General features: G+C 45.6%; 1 protein-coding gene across 1 annotated transcript in view; it reads left to right on the plus strand.

The window, feature by feature from the left end:
• The window catches only part of TAB2 (TGF-beta activated kinase 1 (MAP3K7) binding protein 2), a 42392-nt gene extending 39001 nt beyond the window's left edge, over positions 1–3391 (plus strand). The window contains exons 7-8 of the mRNA XM_075267861.1: positions 532–627; positions 1186–3391. Coding sequence (XP_075123962.1) covers positions 532–627; positions 1186–1331 — 242 coding nt within the window. The 3' untranslated portion in view covers positions 1332–3391. The remainder of the gene's footprint in view (positions 1–531; positions 628–1185) is intronic.
• The last annotated feature ends 22129 nt before the right edge of the window (positions 3392–25520 follow it).

The raw sequence follows: 25520 nt of genomic DNA on the forward strand, positions 1-25520 counted from the left end.
CCCATACGTCCATTGCGATCGACGTATTGGGCAGCCTTGCTGTAGAGAACCCTGGTTCTGATACACAGAATGGAGAATGAAGTACACAGCTTTTTTCTCTGTGTAATCTTTTAATGGAGTCCGTTCAGGTTAGGTTCCCTTCAGTTGAATGGCAGGTGATCTGCAGCATCCTGGTGTGATCACATATACAGAGTCCAAAGCCTGTCTGCTTCCTGCTCCATTCTCTGGGTATCAGCTGATCTGTGGGGGTGTTGGACCCCCAATAATCTGGTAGTGAACAATTATCCTTAGAGTAAATCATCAATATCTTTAGCCTGGAAAACCCTTTCAGTGCCTTTTACATGTGAATTACAATTATTTTGTGGTTTACGTCTGTTTTGCACTTTTTTCTTTTCTAACCACATTTTACCAGTTTTGCTCCAGTGAAATCCTAGTTTGATTCCTGTTAAAATATGTGATATGAAATTTCTTCTTTGGGGCGAAAGAGGGGAGGTTAACTGTCATTAAACAGGCTTATTCTGTTTTATCCAGGGCCGAATTTTGATCCCAGTGCCATTCATAATTTCTATGATAACATTGGATTTTTAGGCCCCGTGCCTCCAAAGCCAAAAGGTACACAGTCTGTTGGTAAGTACATGCAAAACTAAACACTTGATATAAAATAAGTGTTATATGCTAGTTATTACTTAAATTTAACCACTTACAGATGTGGCTTAGGCCCCTTGTACACAATCGTGGCATGGTTCTGTGTGGTATTCATATTTTTCCCGGATAGTACACTGACCACTTAATTTCTGTTAGTCAATGCACACAACCGTGCATTACACGTCCCATGTGTTGGCCGACCGTTCAGGCTGCAAAATTCAGGACTGGTCCTATTCCTGTCCCACAATGCAGCATCCATGGGGTTTATCCACCAAAGTCAGTATTTCAATTTTTGGGGGGAATTATTATATGGATCAAATCCATGTAAATGTTTGATATCAAAATTGTTTCCTTGTTTGTGATCTATATGACCACTGGTTATTTTGTGAGGTAAAGGTACAATTTGCTTTTTGGTTTTGTTTGTCTTAATATTTCTGGAATTTTATCACTGGATATTGTTTGAGGTTTTTTTTTTTTTTGTTACATTAATTTAATTTAAACTTTTTTTTTTTGTTTTTTTAATTTTTTGTTCCCATTTAGATCAAAGGTCCACTGTCAAAACTCCAACAAAAGTTCCTGACACGGAGGAAGACGAGGGAGCTCAGTGGAATTGCACTGCATGTACTTTTCTGAATCACCCTGCCTTAAACCGATGTGAACAGTGCGATATGCCCAGGAATTACTGAGCCAGTAGGTCAATTCTGTCGATGGATAGAAATGGAAAATCTTCAAAAACGGCTTTTAAATCCTAGGAGAAAAATGGCCTTGTGGTTGTTTACTAATAGTAAACATTAGCCCACAGAATAATACCTCAGTCTTGTGTTGTGCGCAGTTGGGTATTTGCCCTTTTCTTAAATTCTCTGATCAGTGTAAGACTGATACGCCTGGTTCCCAGCTGGCCGCCTGTACCATGTACAGTATTAATAGCCTTTAAAGAAGATTTCTCACTGTGCCCAGTGTTTTGGGTCCTTACTACTTTTTCTCAGTAAAAGTTACTGGATCGATTTTTGGATATTTAGAGGAGAAACAAAGCAATACATTTTATTGGCTTTTCAATTCTCCATATGCAAAACCAGCAACCCCGAAAACAAACACTAAAAATACAAAGGATTTTCAACTTGCTGCATGTTGTTGCCGTCACATGAACAGAGGAAGGACTTTGCCGTTCATGTGTTTAAGTGCCTTTCGGGAACCTCCCATGACTTGTGAAACCAGCATCAGTACAATCAAGTGCAACAATGATGAAAAACTGCATGTGTTGTCTCTGTACGATACAGTGAAGTTACCTAAAGCTTTTTCCAGTTGTAAATAACCCTGAAACCTGCTCCAAGTGACCTTATTTTTCCTTCTCACCTTTATTAATTTCATGTTCTCTCCTGTATGTAAAGTGTAATAGGGTTTTTTGTTAAAATTTCCCTTTCTATTTTTTTTTTTTCTTGCCACAGTCTTTTTTTTTTTTTTTTTTTGCATCTTTTATCAACAATGTGGTGCCTTTTACTGGGTGGTGGGAGGGAGTAAAGCATTGTGCAGTTTGATTTTGTTGGTCATCTCTCCACCACAGAACCTATTTCTCTTGCATATCCTAATGTCCTGTGAAAATCATGAAAAGGCACAATGTTCTAACACATTTTCCTGTACACATTGGACTTTACAGTGGGTGACTCTCTCACATTGACATTTCCTTAAAAACCTACCTTTGAATATTATTTCCATAACGTGCCAAATGTGTCATGCCTATTTAGAAGTCTTAGAACTTGTATATTTCTGGCAAAAGAAAACCTAATGTCATGTATGGCAGACAATCCTGGAAATCCCAAGGTAATCTGCCAATACAGGTTCTAGGTTACCCAAGTTGCAACGTCATATCTTCAGTTATACTTTCAAGTACTGTACTGCCAATATTGTCTATGTAACGAATGAGAACCTTTTATTAATGCCCAGACGTTGCGTATGAAGCTCTGTTTTTTAACTTATTTTTGTATTCACATGGGTCCATGTTCTTTGTTACAATGGCCTCAAATCTATGATTTTCCTGTTTGAGACAGTTGTATCTTAAAACAGATGCTCATTTGTCAGCATAGATCTGGGTAGTTCTCATTCCTTCATTCCCAACAAAAACTATTGCGTTACGATTTTTGGCCATTTTGAAAATGATCATTTGGCTTGAAGCAGTGACCTGTAGGACATCATAAAGTTTAGGGAAGAAGTAACCATGCATTTCACGAGCAGCTCACTCTTGGAAATGAACTGATACACTGCTTGGCATCTCAAAGAAATGTGCGGAATTGCTGCTTTTATTTAAGTATTAAGAGATTAGCACCAGTCAGTGGCTCTCCTTTTCTTTTAGGCTTTGATATTTATGTAGCCATTGGTTTCATAAAGTCATCCACTGTAAATGACTCAACATCATACAGTGCAATGTTGTTTTTAAGGTTTTTGTACCAGAAACTTAAATGTGATGAGCCTTATTTCTTGAGGCTATTCATTGTGTTGCAGAATACATTTCTAGGTAACCAAAGTGTTGCAAAGGCTTGTTATGTTAGGCCTTCCAGCACTGTAATTGGGCTAAACAGCAGAACCAAAGCACTTACAAGCAATGCTTTTGCTTTAAAAAAAAAAGACCATTTTCAGCTTCGTCTGCAGTTTTCTGTGAAGATTGAGAAAATTTTTACTTGTTTTAATAATAAAACCTAATTTGGATATCTTGAGCTGATGGTTTTGTGATTTAGCTGGGTAAACAGTCTTTGTAACAGATAAGTTATTTATAAAAATTAAAAAAATATATATTCTAAGTACTTTGTCGATTTGTTCATTTAACTTCAAGCAAGAAAATGATGCATTTTAGAGTCTCTTTTAGTAATAACAGAATGAAGATCCTATTAAATGATGCGAGTTGTGTTCTGATACTTGCTGACTGCTGAGGTAGGTTGGATCTCTGAAACTAGTCGTCTAGACCAGGGGTGCCCAATATGTCGATCGCGATCTACTGGTAGATCGCAAAGGACGTATAGGTCGATCGCGGGATGCAGGGATCCCCGGTGTCTGCTTGCTCACAGTGCAGGTTGAGAGTCATCTCCTGACACTGGCAGGCGGGGCTGCCCTAGCCTGCCAGTGCCCAGAGATAACTCTCAGCCTGCGCTGTGAACAGACATCGGGGATCCCTGGGCGGCCACAGAACTCCGTCTCCTGCTCTCACGATAAGTTCGGCCCTGCCCACATGCTGGGTCCCGCCCACAGAAACGCCCCATCCCGCCCATAAGCCCGCCCGGTCCCACCCATAGGCTCGCCTCGGCCCCACCCACAGGAACGCCCCGCCCTTATAGATCTTTTGCCTTGGTCAGCTAACAAAGTAGCTCACAAGCTGAAAAAGTGTGAGCACCCCTGTTCTAGACTGACAATTTTGGCATGGAATTCTGCACACGCACGCTACCACAATGTATATCAATGTAACTTTACAACATGTAAAGGGTGAGGGGAAAAAAAAACTATTCAACATGCATTGTAAAAGTTTCTGTCCATTAACTTGTCAATCCCCCACCATCACCCTTCTCCGCAAGGAACAGTGGACTGTTCTTGGTCATCACTTTTTCAGGATCTCTGCTCAGTCTCTGACCTGCTGGCCCTTTAGTAATTTTAAAAGTGCCCAGGGCCCATATGAGTGTTCCACAGTGGTGATGCTAGGCGTACCATCCAAATATGTTTACAGTGGCAATGGGTGTGCATGTACAGTTTTTCTCCAAAAAACATGATATAGCCCTCTGTAAAAGGGGCTAGAGCCTATTTTCGGGGTAGGTCTTTTTCCATGAACAACAATTTTTCACTTTTTATTTCAATTTTTATCAGAGGCAAAATGGCAAAAAAAAAAAACCTGCACTTTTTGTTTTTTTTAGTTCGGTTTTATTTTTTGGGTTTTTTTTCTCCCACCCTCTACAGTGTTCACCATATAGGAAAAAGTAGCCTCATTAGTAATATTCCTATAACAGGCCTGGAAACCTTCATAAGGCTCCCAGCTGTCAAAGGAAAAGGTCTGCTCCTGCGATCTTGCTGTACTGGAGCCAGCCTTCAACAAGAAAGGTACAGTTGTAATACTTTGGGGGCGGTGGTTGGGTGGGCAACAATGCCCGCGATCGGAATGGACTCTGATCGTGGGCATTAGCACAACAATGTACACGATCAGTGTGGACTTGATGTGGTAGAAGTCTGATGTAATTGCATGGCTGATGTTAGGATGGGGTTAAACTAGCTAGAGCTTATTTTTTAAATGGGGCTTAATTTCAAGTCTACTCAAAAAAAAAAACCTGGAAAATCTAGCTAGGGCTTATTTTTGGGGGAGGTTTTTTTTTTTTTAAATTTGTTGTTAGAATTAAGATTTTCCTCCTGTAAACCCGACTCAAAGTGTTTTAATTTTTATTTGCTAGCTCAGTAATACACACATGGAACGCAGTATATATTATAGGCTGCCCGCCTATGTGATTAGTCAGTTATAGTCCAGCAGCAACTGATTGGGCCCCTGGCTGCCATGACAATATATCACCACCCTCCAATGTGCTGCACGAGTGATTGAGGGCTGGAAACCCCTTAGTTTCAGCAGTCATAATTGAATGTGGCATCTAAGGCGTTAAAGGGGCTCTCATTGGGAAAAGTAATTTTTAACTAAGCACATACTTGCACAGCCTTTAGAAAGGCTATTCCACACATACCTTTTGTATGTAAATCGCCTCAGTAGTTTTTGAATGGGTCCATTTTTATTCATATGCTAATTAGGCTTCAGCGACCACAGGAAGTTCTCAGCGAGCAATGTCTACTGTGTGTACAGCACAGGCTGCTGCTGATGACTCATCTCTCTGTTCTCACACAGAGCAGAGAATAGCAGACAGTGCTCATAGACACTTCTGGTGCTCTCTGGAGGTTAATTAGCATATGAATCAAAACAGGCTCATTCAAAAACTACTGAGGCAATTTACATACAAAACTTATGTGTGGAATAGCCTTTCTAAAGGCTATGCAAGTATGTGCTTAGTTAAAAATTACTTTTCCCAATGATGGAGCCCTTTTAACACCCATAATCGGAGTTTAGCTTCTGAGCATGCACCATCACCATGACATACTAGTACATCATAGTGTGGAAAATTACACTGCTAAATGATGTACTGATATATCATAATGAGGGAAGGGGTTAATAGGATTCTCCGCCTTTCAGAGAAAAAGACATAACAATGAGAGGGAAGGGGCTAGCGCTCCCAACCCTCAACTGGTAAAGTACAAATAAACTGGCAAACCAAAGAAATGCTCTAAAGAAAAGTCACAAAAAAGACTAAAACTGGGAGGGAGGGGGGCAAAGAACAGGCAAATGACCAAGGAAAACACAATATGGAAGGAGAAAGGGGGGGAGGGGAGAAGTAGACCATAATCAGAAGCCGTGCAGGATGCAATAGGTGTCCCGGGGGGCCCAAATAGACTGGGAGGCATCAAGAGTGTTAAGACTATTGATATGTGTAAGGTATTCAAGGCTCCGCACGTCCTTCATCCTGGCCAACAACGAAGACTCAGTGGGAGGTAGGTAAGCAGGTCAAGAGGTACCCCTTGGCTGAAGAGGGAAGCCGTCAGAGCCCTAACCTCCCACCAAAAACCCAGGATAAGAGGACATGTCCAGAAGATGTGGTAAAGCGAAACTACCACAGCTTGGCAACGTCAACACAATGTTGGAATAGCAGGGTTCAATGCGTTCAGGAAGGCAGCATTAACAGCTTATATTGGACCTCACGAAAGGACACACATTAAGAGGACTTCTCAGCATGGGACCATATTACCTGCCACTGTTCAGGGGAAATAGGTCTACCCACTGCCTCTTCCCATTTTAGCATATAACAGTGAGATGAGGGAGAACTCACAGCATGGGAGGAGAGGAGCTGGTAAATAGAGGAGATCAAGCCTCATGTAGAAGTACCTGCATATCAAATCCTCTCAAATGCAGTGGGAGGGGTTACTGTGAGGGATCTATAAAGTGAACGGACGAAATGAACTACCTGAGAGTAGTGGAGCCACTCCGTTGGAGGGAGGCCCATAGAAGACGTAAGATGATCAAACGACCACAGCATCCACCATATCGGCGAAACAGAAGAGCCCCACCCTGGACCACACCTTGACCATAGAAGAGGGACACCATGGAGGAGCAAGGTGAGACCAACAGTAACGTAGCACAATAGGCAGATCTAGTAAAGTAAATTTCCATCCATCTGGTAAACACGGCCAGTTTCCCACTCCCCCTCCCCATCAACATAAGCGTACGGTGTATGCAATGCATCACCCTGCCAAATGAACTGGAATATTGCCTTCTGGAGGCTCCGACAGTCTGCCCGTGGAACTGCCACAAGAAGGGCCTCAAAAAAGTATAGCAATTTTGGAAGAAGGGTCATTGTGACCGCAGCAATTCTCCCTAAGAGAGAGATAAGCAGGGGATGCCACCTATCTAGAAGCGCCTGGAGATTGCGAAAGAGAAGTGGGTAGCTCGCTGAGTAGAGGGACAAATAGAAGGGTGAAATCTGGATCCCAAGATAGCGGATAGAAGAGGTTTGCCACTAGAAGTCAAAATTACTCTGCAGGAGTGCAAGGCAATCCTGTGGAATATTAAGGGGGAGCGCTTGGTTTTCGAGGAATTGCCCTTAGTCGAGAAATTACCATAGTCCTCTAGTAGGCAAAAAAAGTTTAGCGAGGGTAGTATAGGGAGAGGTAATGGAAAGAAGAACATCATTGGCAAAGAGAGAAACCTTGAATTCCTTATCTCCGACCCTAATCCCCCTAACATCCGGATTCCTATGAATTCTAACTGCAAGAGGTTCAATACAAAGGGCAAAGATAAGAGGAGAGAGGGGGCAACCCTGCCTAGTGCCATTACAAATTGGGAAGGAGGGTCAGGAGTTGTGTGAGAGTCTAACCACTGCCAAAGGTGACGAGTAACGAGCTCGGATCACCGTGAGAAAAGCCCCTGAGCATCCAAAAGCCTCCAAGGTGGAGAACATAAAGGACCAATCGAGGCAGTCGAAGGCTTTCTCAGCATACACAGGAGAGCTGGGGTAGAAGTATGGTTGGCCACCTCCACTAGGTCCACTGCCCTCCTGGTTTTATCGCAACCCTGATGACGCAAAACAAAGCCCACCTGGTCCTTGTGAATAAGGAGAGGAAGCTAAGCAATGAGTCTATTGGCTAAATTTTCATAAAAAGCTTCAGATCCGTATTTAGTAGGGCTATCGAATGATAGCTAGTGCAGTCCTGGGGGTCTTTTCCCGGTTTCGGGACCAGAAAGAGGAGAGGGTGAGACATGGTTGGGGGAATCGGGGAACCCATAAGAAAGGAATTGAATAAACTAAGAAGATGCCCAGAAAGTTCATCCCGAAAGAACTTGTAGTAAGTAAGTGTAGTGTAGTAAAGATACATGAAGCCATCCAGGCCCGGGTCCTTGCCATTAGGGAGATCCTTAAGAACTCCCTCTAACGCCTTGCCAGTGATGGGAGAATTCAGGGATGCCAGGGCTTGGGAAGAGAGTCGCGGAAGACCACAGGCCAGGTAGGAACTAAACCAGATCAACCATCAGGAGGGTGTACAGTTTAGAGTAGTAAGAATGGAAGGCCAAAGCGATTCGATCAGGGTGATGCTGGAGGATGCCAGAGGAATCACGAATGGCATGTGGAACAGAAGTAGCACAGTGGTCTCTAAGGGTCCTCGCCAGCAAGGTATGGGTCTTATTTAGAGATGAGCGAACAGTGTTCTATCGAACTCATGTTCGATCGGATATTAGGCTGTTCGGCATGTTCGAATCGAATACCGCGTGGTAAAGTGCGCCATTACTCGATTCCCCTCCCACCTTCCCTGGCGCCTTTTTTGCTCCAATAACAGCGCAGGGTAGGTGGGACAGGAACTACGACACCGGTGACGTTGAGAAAAGTAGGCAAAACCCATTGGCTGCCGAAAACATGTGACCTCTAATTTAAAAGAACAGCGCCGCCCAGGTTCGCGTCATTCTGAGCTTGCAATTCACCGAGGACGGAGGTTTCCGTCCAGTTAGCTAGGGCTTAGATTCTGGGTAGGCAGGGACAGGCTAGGATAGGAAGGAGAAGACAACCAACAGCTCTTATAAGAGCTAAATTCCAGGGAGAAGCTTGTCAGTGTAACGTGGCACTGACGGGCTCAATCGCCGCAACCCAGCTTTCCCAGGATCCTGAATGGAATACACTGTCAGTGTATTCCCGTATACCCGATATATACCCCCGATACCCGTTCCAACGGTGTGCCCCCCCCACCTTCACCCCAGAAATACCCTGCAAGTCCCCTAGCAATAGAATTGGGGCTATATACACCCACTATTTTTGCTACTGCCATATAGTGCCATTGTCTGACTGGGAATTCAAAGAATATATTGGGGTTACGTGCACCCACAATTTTTACTACTGGTATACAGTGCCAGTTTCTGACTGGGAATTCAAAGAATATATTGGGGTTACAAATACCCTCATTTCTTGCTACTGCCATATAGTGCCAGTTTCTGACTGGTAATTCAAAGAATATATTGGGGTTACGTGCACCCACAATTTTTACTACTGGTATACAGTGCCATTGTCTGACTGGGAATTCAAAGAATATATTGGGGTTATAAATACCCTCATTTCTTGCTACTGCCATATAGTGCCAGTTTCTGACTGGGAATTCAAAGAATATATTGGGGTTACGTGCACCCACAATTTTTACTACTGGTATACAGTGCCATTGTCTGACTGGGAATTCAAAGAATATATTGGGGTTATAAATACCCTCATTTCTTGCTACTGGTATATAGTGCCATTGTCTGACTGGGAATTCAAAGAATATATTGGGGTTACGTGCACCCACAATTTTTACTACTGGTATACAGTGCCAGTTTCTGACTGGGAATTCAAAGAATATATTGGGGTTATAAATACCCTCATTTCTTGCTACTGGTATATAGTGCCATTGTCTGACTGGGAATTCAAAGAATATATTGGGAATACAAATACCCTCATTTCTTGCTACTGCCATATAGTGCCAGTTTCTGACTGGTAATTCAAAGAATATATTGGGGTTACGTGCACCCACAATTTTTACTACTGGTATACAGTGCCATTGTCTGACTGGGAATTCAAAGAATATATTGGGGTTATAAATACCCTCATTTCTTGCTACTGCCATATAGTGCCAGTTTCTGACTGGGAATTCAAAGAATATATTGGGGTTACGTGCACCCACAATTTTTACTACTGGTATACAGTGCCATTGTCTGACTGGGAATTCAAAGAATATATTGGGGTTATAAATACCCTCATTTCTTGCTACTGGTATATAGTGCCATTGTCTGACTGGGAATTCAAAGAATATATTGGGGTTACGTGCACCCACAATTTTTACTACTGGTATACAGTGCCAGTTTCTGACTGGGAATTCAAAGAATATATTGGGGTTACAAATACCCTCATTTCTTGATACTGCCATATAGTGCCAGTTTCTGACTGGTAATTCAAAGAATATATTGGGGTTACGTGCACCCACAATTTTTACTACTGGTATACAGTGCCAGTTTCTGACTGGGAATTCAAAGAATATATTGGGGTTACAAATACCCTCATTTCTTGCTACTGCCATATAGTGCCAGTTTCTGACTGGTAATTCAAAGAATATATTGGGGTTACGTGCACCCACAATTTTTACTACTGGTATACAGTGCCATTGTCTGACTGGGAATTCAAAGAATATATTGGGGTTATAAATACCCTCATTTCTTGCTACTGCCATATAGTGCCAGTTTCTGACTGGGAATTCAAAGAATATATTGGGGTTACGTGCACCCACAATTTTTACTACTGGTATACAGTGCCATTGTCTGACTGGGAATTCAAAGAATATATTGGGGTTACAAATACCCTCATTTCTTGCTACTGCCATATAGTGCCAGTTTCTGACTGGGAATTCAAAGAATATATTGGGGTTACGTGCACCCACAATTTTTACTACTGGTATACAGTGCCATTGTCTGACTGGGAATTCAAAGAATATATTGGGGTTATAAATACCCTCATTTCTTGCTACTGCCATATAGTGCCAGTTTCTGACTGGGAATTCAAAGAATATATTGGGGTTACGTGCACCCACAATTTTTACTACTGGTATACAGTGCCATTGTCTGACTGGGAATTCAAAGAATATATTGGGGTTATAAATACCCTCATTTCTTGCTACTGGTATATAGTGCCATTGTCTGACTGGGAATTCAAAGAATATATTGGGAATACAAATACCCTCATTTCTTGCTACTGCCATATAGTGCCAGTTTCTGACTGGTAATTCAAAGAATATATTGGGGTTACGTGCACCCACAATTTTTACTACTGGTATACAGTGCCATTGTCTGACTGGGAATTCAAAGAATATATTGGGGTTATAAATACCCTCATTTCTTGCTACTGCCATATAGTGCCAGTTTCTGACTGGGAATTCAAAGAATATATTGGGGTTACGTGCACCCACAATTTTTACTACTGGTATACAGTGCCATTGTCTGACTGGGAATTCAAAGAATATATTGGGGTTATAAATACCCTCATTTCTTGCTACTGGTATATAGTGCCATTGTCTGACTGGGAATTCAAAGAATATATTGGGGTTACGTGCACCCACAATTTTTACTACTGGTATACAGTGCCAGTTTCTGACTGGGAATTCAAAGAATATATTGGGGTTACAAATACCCTCATTTCTTGATACTGCCATATAGTGCCAGTTTCTGACTGGTAATTCAAAGAATATATTGGGGTTACGTGCACCCACAATTTTTACTACTGGTATACAGTGCCAGTTTCTGACTGGGAATTCAAAGAATATATTGGGGTTACAAATACCCTCATTTCTTGCTACTGCCATATAGTGCCAGTTTCTGACTGGTAATTCAAAGAATATATTGGGGTTACGTGCACCCACAATTTTTACTACTGGTATACAGTGCCATTGTCTGACTGGGAATTCAAAGAATATATTGGGGTTATAAATACCCTCATTTCTTGCTACTGCCATATAGTGCCAGTTTCTGACTGGGAATTCAAAGAATATATTGGGGTTACGTGCACCCACAATTTTTACTACTGGTATACAGTGCCATTGTCTGACTGGGAATTCAAAGAATATATTGGGGTTATAAATACCCTCATTTCTTGCTACTGGTATATAGTGCCATTGTCTGACTGGGAATTCAAAGAATATATTGGGGTTACGTGCACCCACAATTTTTACTACTGGTATACAGTGCCAGTTTCTGACTGGGAATTCAAAGAATATATTGGGGTTACAAATACCCTCATTTCTTGCTACTGCCATATAGTGCCAGTTTCTGACTGGTAATTCAAAGAATATATTGGGGTTACGTGCACCCACAATTTTTACTACTGGTATACAGTGCCAGTTTCTGACTGGGAATTCAAAGAATATATTGGGGTTACAAATACCCTCATTTCTTGCTACTGCCATATAGTGCCAGTTTCTGACTGGTAATTCAAAGAATATATTGGGGTTATAAATACCCTCATTTCTTGCTACTGGTATATAGTGCCATTGTCTGACTGGGAATTCAAAGAATATATTGGGGTTACGTGCACCCACAATATTTACTACTGGTATACAGTGCCAGTTTCTGACTGGGAATTCAAAGAATATATTGGGGTTACAAATACCCTCATTTCTTGCTACTGCCATATAGTGCCAGTTTCTGACTGGTAATTGAAAGAATATATTGGGGTTACGTGCACCCACAATTTTTACTACTGGTATACAGTGCCATTGTCTGACTGGGAATTCAAAGAATATATTGGGGTTATAAATACCCTCATTTCTTGCTACTGCCATATAGTGCCAGTTTCTGACTGGGAATTCAAAGAATATATTGGGGTTATAAATACCCTCATTTCTTGCTACTGGTATATAGTGCCATTGTCTGACTGGGAATTCAAAGAATATATTGGGGTTACGTGCACCCACAATTTTTACTACTGGTATACAGTGCCAGTTTCTGACTGGGAATTCAAAGAATATATTGGGGTTACAAATACCCTCAATTCTTGCTACTGCCATATAGTGCCAGTTTCTGACTGGTAATTCAAAGAATATATTGGGGTTACGTGCACCCACAATTTTTACTACTGGTATACAGTGCCATTGTCTGACTGGGAATTCAAAGAATATATTGGGGTTATAAATACCCTCATTTCTTGCTACTGCCATATAGTGCCAGTTTCTGACTGGGAATTCAAAGAATATATTGGGGTTACGTGCACCCACAATTTTTACTACTGGTATACAGTGCCATTGTCTGACTGGGAATTCAAAGAATATATTGGGGTTATAAATACCCTCATTTCTTGCTACTGGTATATAGTGCCATTGTCTGACTGGGAATTCAAAGAATATATTGGGGTTACGTGCACCCACAATTTTTACTACTGGTATACAGTGCCAGTTTCTGACTGGGAATTCAAAGAATATATTGGGGTTACAAATACCCTCATTTCTTGCTACTGCCATATAGTGCCAGTTTCTGACTGGTAATTCAAAGAATATATTGGGGTTATAAATACCCTCATTTCTTGCTACTGGTATATAGTGCCATTGTCTGACTGGGAATTCAAAGAATATATTGGGGTTATGTGCACCCACAATTTTTACTACTGGTATACAGTGCCAGTTTCTGACTGGGAATTCAAAGAATATATTGGGGTTACAAATACCCTCATTTCTTGCTACTGCCATATAGTGCCAGTTTCTGACTGGTAATTCAAAGAATATATTGGGGTTACAAATACCCTCATTTCTTGCTACTGCCATATAGTGCCAGTTTCTGACTGGTAATTCAAAGAATATATTGGGGTTACATGCACCCACAATTTTTACTACTGGTATACAGTGCCATTGTCTGACTGGGAATTCAAAGAATATATTGGGGTTATAAATACCCTCATTTCTTGCTACTGCCATATAGTGCCAGTTTCTGACTGGGAATTCAAAGAATATATTGGGGTTATAAATACCCTCATTTCTTGCTACTGGTATATAGTGCCATTGTCTGACTGGGAATTCAAAGAATATATTGGGGTTACGTGCACCCACAATTTTTACTACTGGTATACAGTGCCAGTTTCTGACTGGGAATTCAAAGAATATATTGGGGTTACAAATACCCTCATTTCTTGCTACTGCCATATAGTGCCAGTTTCTGACTGGTAATTCAAAGAATATATTGGGGTTATGTGCACCCACAATTTTTACTACTGGTATACAGTGCCATTGTCTGACTGGGAATTCAAAGAATATATTGGGGTTATAAATACCCTCATTTCTTGCTACTGCCATATAGTGCCAGTTTCTGACTGGTAATTCAAAGAATATATTGGGGTTATAAATACCCTCATTTCTTGCTACTGGTATATAGTGCCATTGTCTGACTGGGAATTCAAAGAATATATTGGGGTTACGTGCACCCACAATTTTTGCTACTCGTATATAGTGCCAATTTCTAACTGGGAATTCAAAATGCGCAAGGCTCCCGGAAAGGGACGTGGACGAGGCCGTGGGCGAGGTCGGGGGAATGGTTCTGGGGAGCAAGGTAGCAGTGAAGCCACAGGGCGTCCTGTGCCTACTCCTGTGGGGCAGCAAGCATTGCGCCACTCCACAGTGCCAGGGTTGCTTGCCACATTAACTAAACTGCAGGGTACAAACCTTAGTAGGCCCGAGAACCAGGAACAGGTCTTGCAATGGCTGTCAGAGAACGCTTACAGCACATTGTCCAGCAGCCAGTCAGACTCTGCCTCCTCTCCTCCTATTACCCAACAGTCTTGTCCTCCTTCCTCCCAAAATTCCCAAGCTTCACAGAACAATAACCCCAACTGTCCCTGCTCCCCAGAGCTGTTCTCCGCTCCTTTCATTGTCCCTCAACCTGCCTCTCCACGTCACGATTCCACGAACCTAACAGAGGAGCATCTGTGTCCAGATGCTCAAACACTAGAGTCTCCTCCATCTCCGTTCGATTTGGTGGTGGATGACCAGCAACCCACCCTCATCGACGATGATGTGACGCAGTTGCCGTCAGGGCATCCAGTTGACCGGCGCATTGTGCGGGAGGAGGAGATGAGACAGGAGTTGGAAGAGGAAGTGGTGGATGATGAGGACACTGACCCGACCTGGACAGGGGGGATGTCAAGCGGGGAAAGTAGTGTGGATGTTGAGGCAAGTGCAGCACCAAAAAGGGTAGCTAGAGGCAGAGGCAGAGGTCAGCAGCTTAGGCGAAGCCAGGCCACACCCGGAATCTCCCAAGATGTTCCAGTTCGTACCCAGCCCCGAAAAACTCCCACCTCGAGGGCACGTTTCTCGAAGGTGTGGAGTTTTTTCAAGGAATGCGCCGAGGACAGATATAGTGTTGTCTGCACAATTTGCCTCTCGAAATTGATTAGGGGCTCTGAGAAGAGCAACCTGTCCACCACTTCAATGCGCCGTCATTTGGAATCCAAGCACTGGAATCAGTGGCAGGCAGCAACGGCAGGACAAAGGCCGCCTGCCGTTCACGCCACTGCCACTGCCTCTGCCACTGCCTCTGCCTCTGCCACTGCCACTGCTGACTGTGCTGGCGATGCACTCCAGAGGACGAGCCAGGACACCACTTCATCTGCCTCCGCCACTTTGTTGACTTCTCCCTCATCCTCCCCTGTTCCTGTCTTATCTCCTTCTCCTGCACCATCAAAGGCACCATCAGGCGCTTCTTTACAACAACCCACCATCTCTCAGACATTGGAGCGGCGGCAGAAATACACTGCTAACCACCCACACGCGCAAGCCTTGAACGCCAACATCGCTAAACTGCTGGCCCAGGAGATGTTGGCGTTCCGGCTTGTTGAAACTCCCGCCTTCCTGGACCTGATGGCAACTGCGGCACCTCGCTATGCCGTCCCTAGCCGTCACTACTTCTCCCGGTGTGCCGTCCCCGCCTTGCACCAGCACGTGTCACTCAACATCAGGCGGGCCCTTAGTTCCGCGCTTTGCACAAAGGTCCACTTGACCACCGACGCGTGGACAAGTGCATGCGGACAGGGACGCTACATTTCACTGACGGCACACTGGGTGAATGTAGTTGAGGCTGGGACTGCTTCCCAAACTGGCCCGGTGTACCTCGTCTCCCCGCCTAACATTCCTGGCAGGGACACGAGAAGAACACCCCCCTCCTCCTCCTCCTCTACCGCCTCCTCCTCCGCCACCGCCTCCTCCTCCGCTGTTAGATTGACCCCAGCTACGAGTTGGAAACGTTGCAGCACTGGCGTTGGTAGACGTCAGCAGGCTGTGCTGAAGCTGATCAGCTTGGGGGACAGACAGCACACTGCCTCCGAGGTGAGGGATGCCCTCCTCGATGAGACGGCAATATGGTTTGAGCCGCTGCACCTGGGCCCAGGCATGGTCGTTTGTGATAACGGCCGGAACCTGGTAGCAGCTCTGGAGCTTGCCGGACTCCAACATGTTCCATGCCTGGCCCACGTCTTCAACCTAGTGGTGCAACGTTTCCTAAAGAGCTACCCCAATGTTCCAGAGCTACTGGTGAAAGTGCGGCGCATGTGCGCCCACTTTCGCAAGTCGACAGTAGCCGCTGCTAGCTTAAAATCTCTCCAGCAACGCCTGCATGTGCCACAACACCGGCTTTTGTGCGACATCCCCACACGCTGGAACTCAACGTTTCAGATGTTGAATAGAGTGGTTGAGCAGCAGAGACCTTTGATGGAATACCAGCTACAAAACCCTAGGGTGCCACAAAGTCAGCTGCCTCAGTTTCTCATCCATGAGTGGCCATGGATGAGAGACCTTTGTGACATCCTACGGGTGTTTGAGGAGTCCACAAGGAGGGTGAGCTCTGAGGATGCGATGGTGAGCCTTACAATCCCGCTCTTGTGTGTTCTGAGAGAATCCCTGATTGACATCAGGGATAACTCAGATCACACAGAGGAGTCAGGGATAGCATCCGATCCGTCACAGCTGGAGATTAGGTCCACACATCTGTCCGCTTCATCGCGTTTAATGGAGGAGGAGGAGGAGGAGGAGGAGGAAGAAGAGTTGTCCGATGATGTGATGGTGATACAGGAGGCTTCCGGGCAACTTCGAATCGTCCCATTGTTGCAGCGCGGATGGGTAGACATGGAGGATGAGGAGGAAATGGAGATTGAACTTTCCGGTGGGGCCAGAGGAGTCATGCCAACTAACACTGTGGCAGACATGGCTGAGTTCATGTTGGGGTGCTTTACAACCGACAAGCGTATTGTCAAAATCATGGAGGACAACCAGTACTGGATCTTTGCTATCCTTGACCCCCGGTATAAAAACAACATCTCGTCTTTTATTCCGGTAGAGGGGAGGGCCAATCGCATCAATGCTTTCCACAGGCAATTGGTGCAGAATATGATGGAGATGTTTCCAGCATGTGACGTTGGCGGCAGGGAGGACAGTTCCTCCAGTAGGCGACCAAGTTCTCACCGGTCCACACAAACGAGGGGCACACTGTCTAAGGTCTGGGACACCTTGATGGCACCCCCTCGCCAAAGTGCCGCCACAGAGGGTCCTAGTGTCACCAGGCGTGAGAAGTATAGGCGCATGTTGCGGGAATACCTTTCTGACCACAGCCCTGTCCTCTCCAACCCCTCTGCGCCCTACACGTATTGGGTGTCGAAGTTGGACCTGTGGCTTGAACTTGCCCTATATGCCTTGGAGGTGCTGTCCTGTCCTGCCGCCAGCGTCCTATCTGAGAGGGTGTTCAGTGCAGCCGGTGGCATCATCACTGACAAGCGCACCCGTCTGTCAGCTGAGAGTGCCGACCGGCTCACTTTGATAAAAATGAACCACCACTGGATAGAGCCTTCATTTTTGTGCCCACCTGTGTAAAGCACCCCAACATGAAACTCCATGTCTGTACTCAACCTCTCCAATTCCTCCGCATCCTCATACTCATCCACCATAAGCGTTGCACAATTCTGCTAATACTAGGCTCCCTCCAACATGATTTCCCCCAACTCTGCTGGTTAGAGGCTCCCTCCACCCTGATTTCCACCAACTCTGCTGGTTAGAGGCTCCCTCCACCCTGCTTTCCCACAACTCTGCTGGTTAGAGGCTCCCTCCACCATGAATTTGCCCAAACTGGGCTGGTTAGAGGCTCCCTCCACCATGAATTGGTCCAAACTGGGGTTTTTAGAGGCTCCCTCCACCATGAATTTGCCAAAACTGGGCTGTTTAGAGGCTCCCTCCACCATGAATTGGTCCAAATTGGGGTTTTTAGAGGCTCCCTCCACCATGAATTTGCCCAAACTGGGCTGGTTAGAGGCTCCCTCCACCATGAATTGGTCCAAACTGGGCTGGTTAGAGGCTCCCTCCACCATGAATTGGTCCAAATTGGGGTTTTTAGAGGCTCCCTCCACCATGAATTGGTCCAAACTGGGCTGTTTAGAGGCTCCCTCCACCATGAATTGGTCCAAACTGGGGTTTTTAGAGGCTCCCTCCACCATGAATTGGTCCAAACTGGGCTGGTTAGAGGCTCCCTCCACCATGAATTGGTCCAAACTGGGTTTTTTAGAGGCTCCCTCCACCATGAATTGGTCCAAACTGGGGTTTTTAGAGGCTCCCTCCACCATGAATTGGTCCAAACTGGGGTTTTTAGAGGCTCCCTCCACCATGAATTGGTCCAAACTGGGGTTTTTAGAGGCTCCCTCCACCATGAATTTGCCCAAACTGGGCTGTTTAGAGGCTCACTCCACCATGAATTGGTCCAAACTGGGTTTTTTAGAGGCTCCCTCCACCATGAATTGGTCCAAACTGGGGTTTTTAGAGGCTCCCTCCACCATGAATTGGTCCAAACTGGGGTTTTTAGAGGCTCCCTCCACCATGAATTTGCCCAAACTGGGCTGTTTAGAGGCTCCCTCCACCATGAATTGGTCCAAATTGGGGTTTTTAGAGGCTCCCTCCACCATGAATTGGTCCAAACTGGGGTTTTTAGAGGCTCCCTCCACCATGAATTGGTCCAAACTGGGGTTTTTAGAGGCTCCCTCCACCATGAATTTGCCCAAACTGGGCTGTTTAGAGGCTCCCTCCACCATGAATTGGTCCAAACTGGGGTTTTTAGAGGCTCCCTCCACCATGAATTGGTCCAAACTGGGGTTTTTAGAGGCTCCCTCCACCATGAATTGGTCCAAACTGGGCTGGTTAGAGGCTCCCTCCACCATGAATTTGCCCAAACTGGGCTGTTTAGAGGCTCCCCCCACCATGAATTGGTCCAAACTGGGCTGGTTAGAGGCTCCCTCCACCATGAATTGGTCCAAACTGGGTTTTTTAGAGGCTCCCTCCACCATGAATTGGTCCAAACTGGGGTTTTTAGAGGCTCCCTCCACCATGAATTGGTCCAAACTGGGGTTTTTAGAGGCTCCCTCCACCATGAATTGGTCCAAACTGGGGTTTTTAGAGGCTCCCTCCACCATGAATTTGCCCAAACTGGGCTGTTTAGAGGCTCCCTCCACCATGAATTGGTCCAAACTGGGGTTTTTAGAGGCTCCCTCCACCATGAATTGGTCCAAACTGGGGTTTTTAGAGGCTCCCTCCACCATGAATTTGCCTAAACTGGGCTGTTTAGAGGCTCCCTCCACCATGAATTGGTCCAAACTGGGTTTTTTAGAGGCTCCCTCCACCATGAATTGGTCCAAACTGGGGTTTTTAGAGGCTCCCTCCACCATGAATTGGTCCAAACTGGGGTTTTTAGAGGCTCCCTCCACCATGAATTTGCCCAAACTGGGCTGTTTAGAGGCTCCCTCCACCATGAATTGGTCCAAATTGGGGTTTTTAGAGGCTCCCTCCACCATGAATTTGCCCAAACTGGGCTGGTTAGAGGCTCCCTCCACCATGAATTGGTCCAAACTGGGCTGGTTAGAGGCTCCCTCCACCATGAATTGGTCCAAATTGGGGTTTTTAGAGGCTCCCTCCACCATGAATTGGTCCAAACTGGGCTGTTTAGAGGCTCCCTCCACCATGAATTGGTCCAAACTGGGGTTTTTAGAGGCTCCCTCCACCATGAATTGGTCCAAACTGGGCTGGTTAGAGGCTCCCTCCACCATGAATTGGTCCAAACTGGGCTGGTTAGAGGCTCCCTCCACCATGAATTGGTCCAAACTGGGTTTTTTAGAGGCTCCCTCCACCATGAATTGGTCCAAACTGGGGTTTTTAGAGGCTCCCTCCACCATGAATTTGCCAAAACTGGGCTGTTTAGAGGCTCCCTCCACCATGAATTGGTCCAAATTGGGGTTTTTAGAGGCTCCCTCCACCATGAATTTGCCCAAACTGGGCTGGTTAGAGGCTCCCTCCACCATGAATTGGTCCAAACTGGGCTGGTTAGAGGCTCCCTCCACCATGAATTGGTCCAAATTGGGGTTTTTAGAGGCTCCCTCCACCATGAATTGGTCCAAACTGGGCTGTTTAGAGGCTCCCTCCACCATGAATTTGTCCAAACTGGGGTTTTTAGAGGCTCCCTCCACCATGAATTGGTCCAAACTGGGCTGGTTAGAGGCTCCCTCCACCATGAATTGGTCCAAACTGGGCTGGTTAGAGGCTCCCTCCACCATGAATTGGTCCAAACTGGGTTTTTTAGAGGCTCCCTCCACCATGAATTGGTCCAAACTGGGGTTTTTAGAGGCTCCCTCCACCATGAATTTGCCCAAACTGGGCTGTTTAGAGGCTCCCTCCACCATGAATTGGTCCAAATTGGGGTTTTTAGAGGCTCCCTCCACCATGAATTTGCCCAAACTGGGCTGGTTAGAGGCTCCCTCCACCATGAATTGGTCCAAACTGGGCTGGTTAGAGGCTCCCTCCACCATGAATTGGTCCAAACTGGGCTGTTTAGAGGCTCCCTCCACCATGAATTGGTCCAAACTGGGGTTTTTAGAGGCTCCCTCCACCATGAATTGGTCCAAACTGGGCTGGTTAGAGGCTCCCTCCACCATGAATTGGTTCAAACTGGGTTTTTTAGAGGCTCCCTCCACCATGAATTGGTCCAAACTGGGGTTTTTAGAGTCTCCCTCCACCATGAATTGGTCCAAACTGGGGTTTTTAGAGGCTCCCTCCACCATGAATTTGCCCAAACTCTGCTGGTTAGAGGCTCAATCCACCCTGATTTTCAAAACAAATGTTGGTGCCAACCTCAACTTACTACAAGGGCCAAATTCACTGCTGGTGACAAGCTCTCCTCACTGCAAGTGCCAAATACACATGTTTCAAGGTGTTTTCCTACTGTCAGAGAGGTGGTATTGAGTGTGTAAAGTGTGTAGTTGTTAGGCTGTGATGTTGGGGTAATAGAGGGTCTTTGGTGTGTTAGATGCCCCCAGACATGCTTCCCCTGCTGTCCCAGTGTCATTCCAGAGGTGTTGGCATCATTTCCTGTGGTGTCATAGTGGACTTGGTGACCCTCCAGACACGGATTTGGGTTTCCCCCTTAACGAGTATATGTTCCCCATAGACTATAATGGGGTTCGAAACCCGTTCGAACACACGAACAGTGAGCGGCTGTTCGATTCGAATTTTGAACCTCGAACATTTTAGTGTTCGCTCATCTCTAGTCTTATTGCCCTACTCAAAATTTTGCTTGTGGGTGTATAGGAGGAGTCGTTGCACTTGGCGGGTCTCCAGATCACGAAGATCCGATTGGGCAAGGACTAGCCAACGTGGAGGAAAGAGAGCAAATACAAGCCTGAAGGTAATGCAGTTAGGCTTGCCTGTCCTTCTTAAACTTAGAGACCAGCGCAATACAATATCCTCTCATGACAGCTTTATGGGCCTCCCAAAGAAACCCAGGGGAGTCGACAGAGCCCAGGTTATTGCAGAAATAGTTAGGTGGGTGCGCAAAAGAGGGAGCGAAGTTGGCGACTTCAGCAGAGACTCATTGAGGCACCAATGGCACTGTCAAGTGGACATGGTCGGACCAAGAAAGAGGGCCAATACTGGTATCAGTCAGCAGGCGAAGAGCTGGGGCATTCCCAAAGAAGTAGTCTATACGCGAATGAGTGTTGTGGTGAGAAAAAAAAAAGTAAAGGTGCACCCTGCTCATAAGAGCTTACATTCTATGAGGAAATAAGGGGACACAAGAGGTAAGGGGGCTTGTTTGCTTCAATGGTCCAGCCATCTTTTAATAGAAAAGCTTATGTAACTGAAGCTGTATGAGCCCTTCACCAGCCGGTATCCATGAATAAACAGATAATAAGTGCAAAGAGTGCAGGGTAACTTCTGGATGGAGAGGACAGGACAAGAAGGATAAAAAGTGTTATTGAATAGTGGGGGCGTGGCCTAGCGTTCGATGGAGTAGGACGTGTTTCTCACCTGCTCCGTCCCGGCATCGCTGTCCCCGGACCTTCTCCACTCCCCTTCAGCTGTCATGGGTAAGCACATTCATAAGAAGATGCTGGCCAGCACCGAGGCACCTGCCAACCATCGATGCCTTCCTGGCGCCGGCATCCTGCATCCTCTCCTCCTGCTTCCAACATGCCTGGGCCTACCTCTGCAAAACAGGCTGCCGCTTTGATCTTGCAGCGGGACCTTCCTTGTCACCGGGGGTCCCGCTACTCCTGCGCTCTCAATCACTTCCAGCATGGGTCTCTCCCTCCAGGTCCCTTCCACAGCTCCCTCAGGCAGGATCCTTGGCCTCCCTGGAAATGGCCCATCTTCCTCCTGAAACACAGGCGCCATGTGAGTCCGGCATCTCCTTCTCCGCTGACCTTGATAATAGAGGTCAGTGCAACAATATCCACATTAAAGGTCTCCTAGAACCTACTCAGCCGGAGGATTTGCACCTGGTTCTAGAGGCGATATTCAACTCCATTCTACAAGAGTCCCCCTCAGACAAAAATAAATTAGATAGGGCTCACCGTGCCCTCTGCCCTAAAGGCGCTTCATCCACGCCAAGGGACGTTATCTGTTGCGTCCACAACTTCACCCTGAAAGAAACTATCATGGCTAAGGCGAGGACTCTCAAGGACTTTGACTTTAATGGGGCCAAACTCCAGCTCTACCAGGATCTCTCTCTTCTTACCCTCCAGAAGCATCGTCATATTCACCCCCTTCTTCAGCTATTGCAGGATTGTTCTATCTCCGCTTTCCGTTTGTGCTTCCTGCCCTGAAGGACAAGCGCTCTGCTACTCTACGTTCCTACTCGGACCTGCCTCTTTTGTGAAGCCCTGGACATACCTCCCCCTGCCACCTCCTTTGCCAGATCCGGTCTGGCGTTGTCACTGCTCTAGGAAGCGCCAATTGCTCCCTTTCGCCTCTTCTTCCCAGAAGCTTAATTTGGGAGACAATCCCTAAGTGCCTCTTGGTGGTCGGGTTACTTTTTCCTCATGCCCGTATTTCATTTTCCTGTGATTGTTATTGATTAAGCTATACTGTTTTTGCTCCTTTAGGTGCTTTGACCTATTTGTTTAAAAGTCTGTTTAATAATGCCCACGACGGACTGGTACCATTTGGCTCTTGTTCTCCATTACTTTTCATGTGGATCTGGAGGCTTCTGGCTGCATGCCCCTGCTCTCTAGGTCATGTTCCCTTAACCGGGGGATGTTACTCTACTCTGTTTTCTCTTCTGCATCCATGGTTCTAATTTACCCCCTGGCAGGACACATAGTTCTGCCCATGATGTTATTAAATTGTATATTTGTCTTGTCTTGCTTGTCTTTTGTTTCCTTTCCCTCCCTCTTCCTCCCCCTTGGTTCGGAGACTTCACCTATGACTCGTCGTCCTGGCCTGCAACTTGCGGCTCCTTCTTCTTCATGGGAGCATGCCAGCGTCTTGTGTGTGAGCTTGCTTATTATCTGCCGCTGTCCTCATTTGTTAGACCCCAATGGTTAGATTTTTGTCTATTAATGTGAAGGGCCTGGGCTCCAATGTCAAGCAGCATTTGATCCTCTTGGAACGTCGTTCCCTTCGGGCTGATGTAGCTATTTTTGCAGGAGACTCATTTTGACTATACGGGACGTTTAACTTCGCCAAATGCACATTTTCCTCTGGCCTTCTCAGTGTTTCATGATCGTCACAGAACGGGAGTCGCTATCCTGCGTTCTCGCTCTTGCCCCATCTCGGTCACGTTCTCCCACCTCGATCCCCATGGCTGTTGTGTTATTCTGGATGGAATCCTTCATGGCTCCACACTAGTTTTGTGCAATGTTTATGCCCCTAACTCTTCCTAGATAGCCTTCTTACGTCAGGTCCTCTCCTGCTTGCACTCCCTTTCCTCTGCTACTTGGCTCTTGGGCGGAGATTTTATCATGGTCTTTTCTGAGCATGCTGATTGTTTGCCTGTACCCAGAGGCAACTGCCCCGTCCACAGGTTCAACTGGCTAGGGAATTCCAGAGGTTGATACCATGCATTGTACGACCTTTGGTGCATAGATAACCCTACAGGGACCTCACTCCTATTGTTTGATATGTTTATTTCTTTGTGATATTGTAATGTCTCATATTTTGCCTGTTCATATGTCCTCTGATTTGTTAAGTGCTGCAGAATATGTTAGCGTTATATAATTAAAGTTATTATTATAATTATTATTATGATATCCTTCTGACCCTTACCTATATCCATGTTTCTCATTACAACCTCCACGCTCTTCTGTCTCATCAGCTATAAATTTAATACCTTCTAAACCAGATCTCTTCCTCTACCTTGGCTGGCCTTCAGGCTTCTTTCCCGTACAAGTGGCAGACCTCATCCTTGAAGTATTTGGGGATTCGCTTGTCCAGGTAATTTTCCCAAGAGTATCAAGCAAATTTTCCCTCACTCTTTAGACACATACTTACCAAGTGGTTGGTGCTCCCCCTGTCTCTACGGCAGGATAATTGAGGTAAAGATGACTATGTCTATACTAGTTTATTTATTTGAGACCCTCCTGATACCGGTCCCCCTTTGGGACCTACGTACTTTGCAGGGCTCGATTCTGCAGTTTGTCTGGGTCAGAGGAGGACACAAGCTCTCTAGGCAGCTCTTAATGGCCCCTAGGGCGAGGGATGACCTTTCCCTTTGTAACCTAGTTTTATATTACTGGGCGACCCAGCTACACCAGATACAAGCTTGGTCTATCCCTCAATCCTACTACTAATGGATGGAGATAGAACAGTGGTGGCTTACCCCACATCACTCTAACTCCCTGCTCTGGTCCAGTCCTTATTTTCCTCCTACAATTGACTTGCTAGGCTCTATGGTGCTCTCAAGGGATGTTTGGCGCAATTGTGTGGTTCTCTTTCCCCCATCCTCTGAACTTTCCTTCATGACAGTATTCCTCCTCCATCCTAAATTTCCTCTAGGACTCACTACGCCGCTGGAAAACCATTGACAATGGGCTGGCCATTTTAGTTCCTCCAATGTTATAGGATTATAGGACATGTTCCCTCCTTCCATTTACTGATCTCCAATCCAATTTGACCTCCGTTGGTCTGGTAAGTTCTCATATATCTGAATCTCTCATTTCACTTGCACTGACTTCAATGGACCTAGGATCTAAGCACTCACGTTTTTTGAAAAGATGTGTAAGTCTGGTTTTACTACTGCTGGTCTCATCTTAGATAAATATCAGCTCCTCTCAGACTCCACTCCGGATATTTTTCCTACACACAGCTACACGTCTAACTGAGAAGGATATTTGGGTAAACCTTTTTGGGGAAGGGCAGTCAAGACCTCTAGATGTATCACACATAAGGAGAACTTTTACAAGATGTTCATGCACTGGTATCACAACTCTCCTTCAATCTGAACATACTGGATAACTGCTGTTGTACTTCCCGCTCAG

Source organism: Leptodactylus fuscus, chromosome 3 (assembly GCF_031893055.1).
Source record: "Leptodactylus fuscus isolate aLepFus1 chromosome 3, aLepFus1.hap2, whole genome shotgun sequence".
Classification (NCBI taxonomy): Eukaryota; Metazoa; Chordata; class Amphibia; order Anura; family Leptodactylidae; genus Leptodactylus; species Leptodactylus fuscus.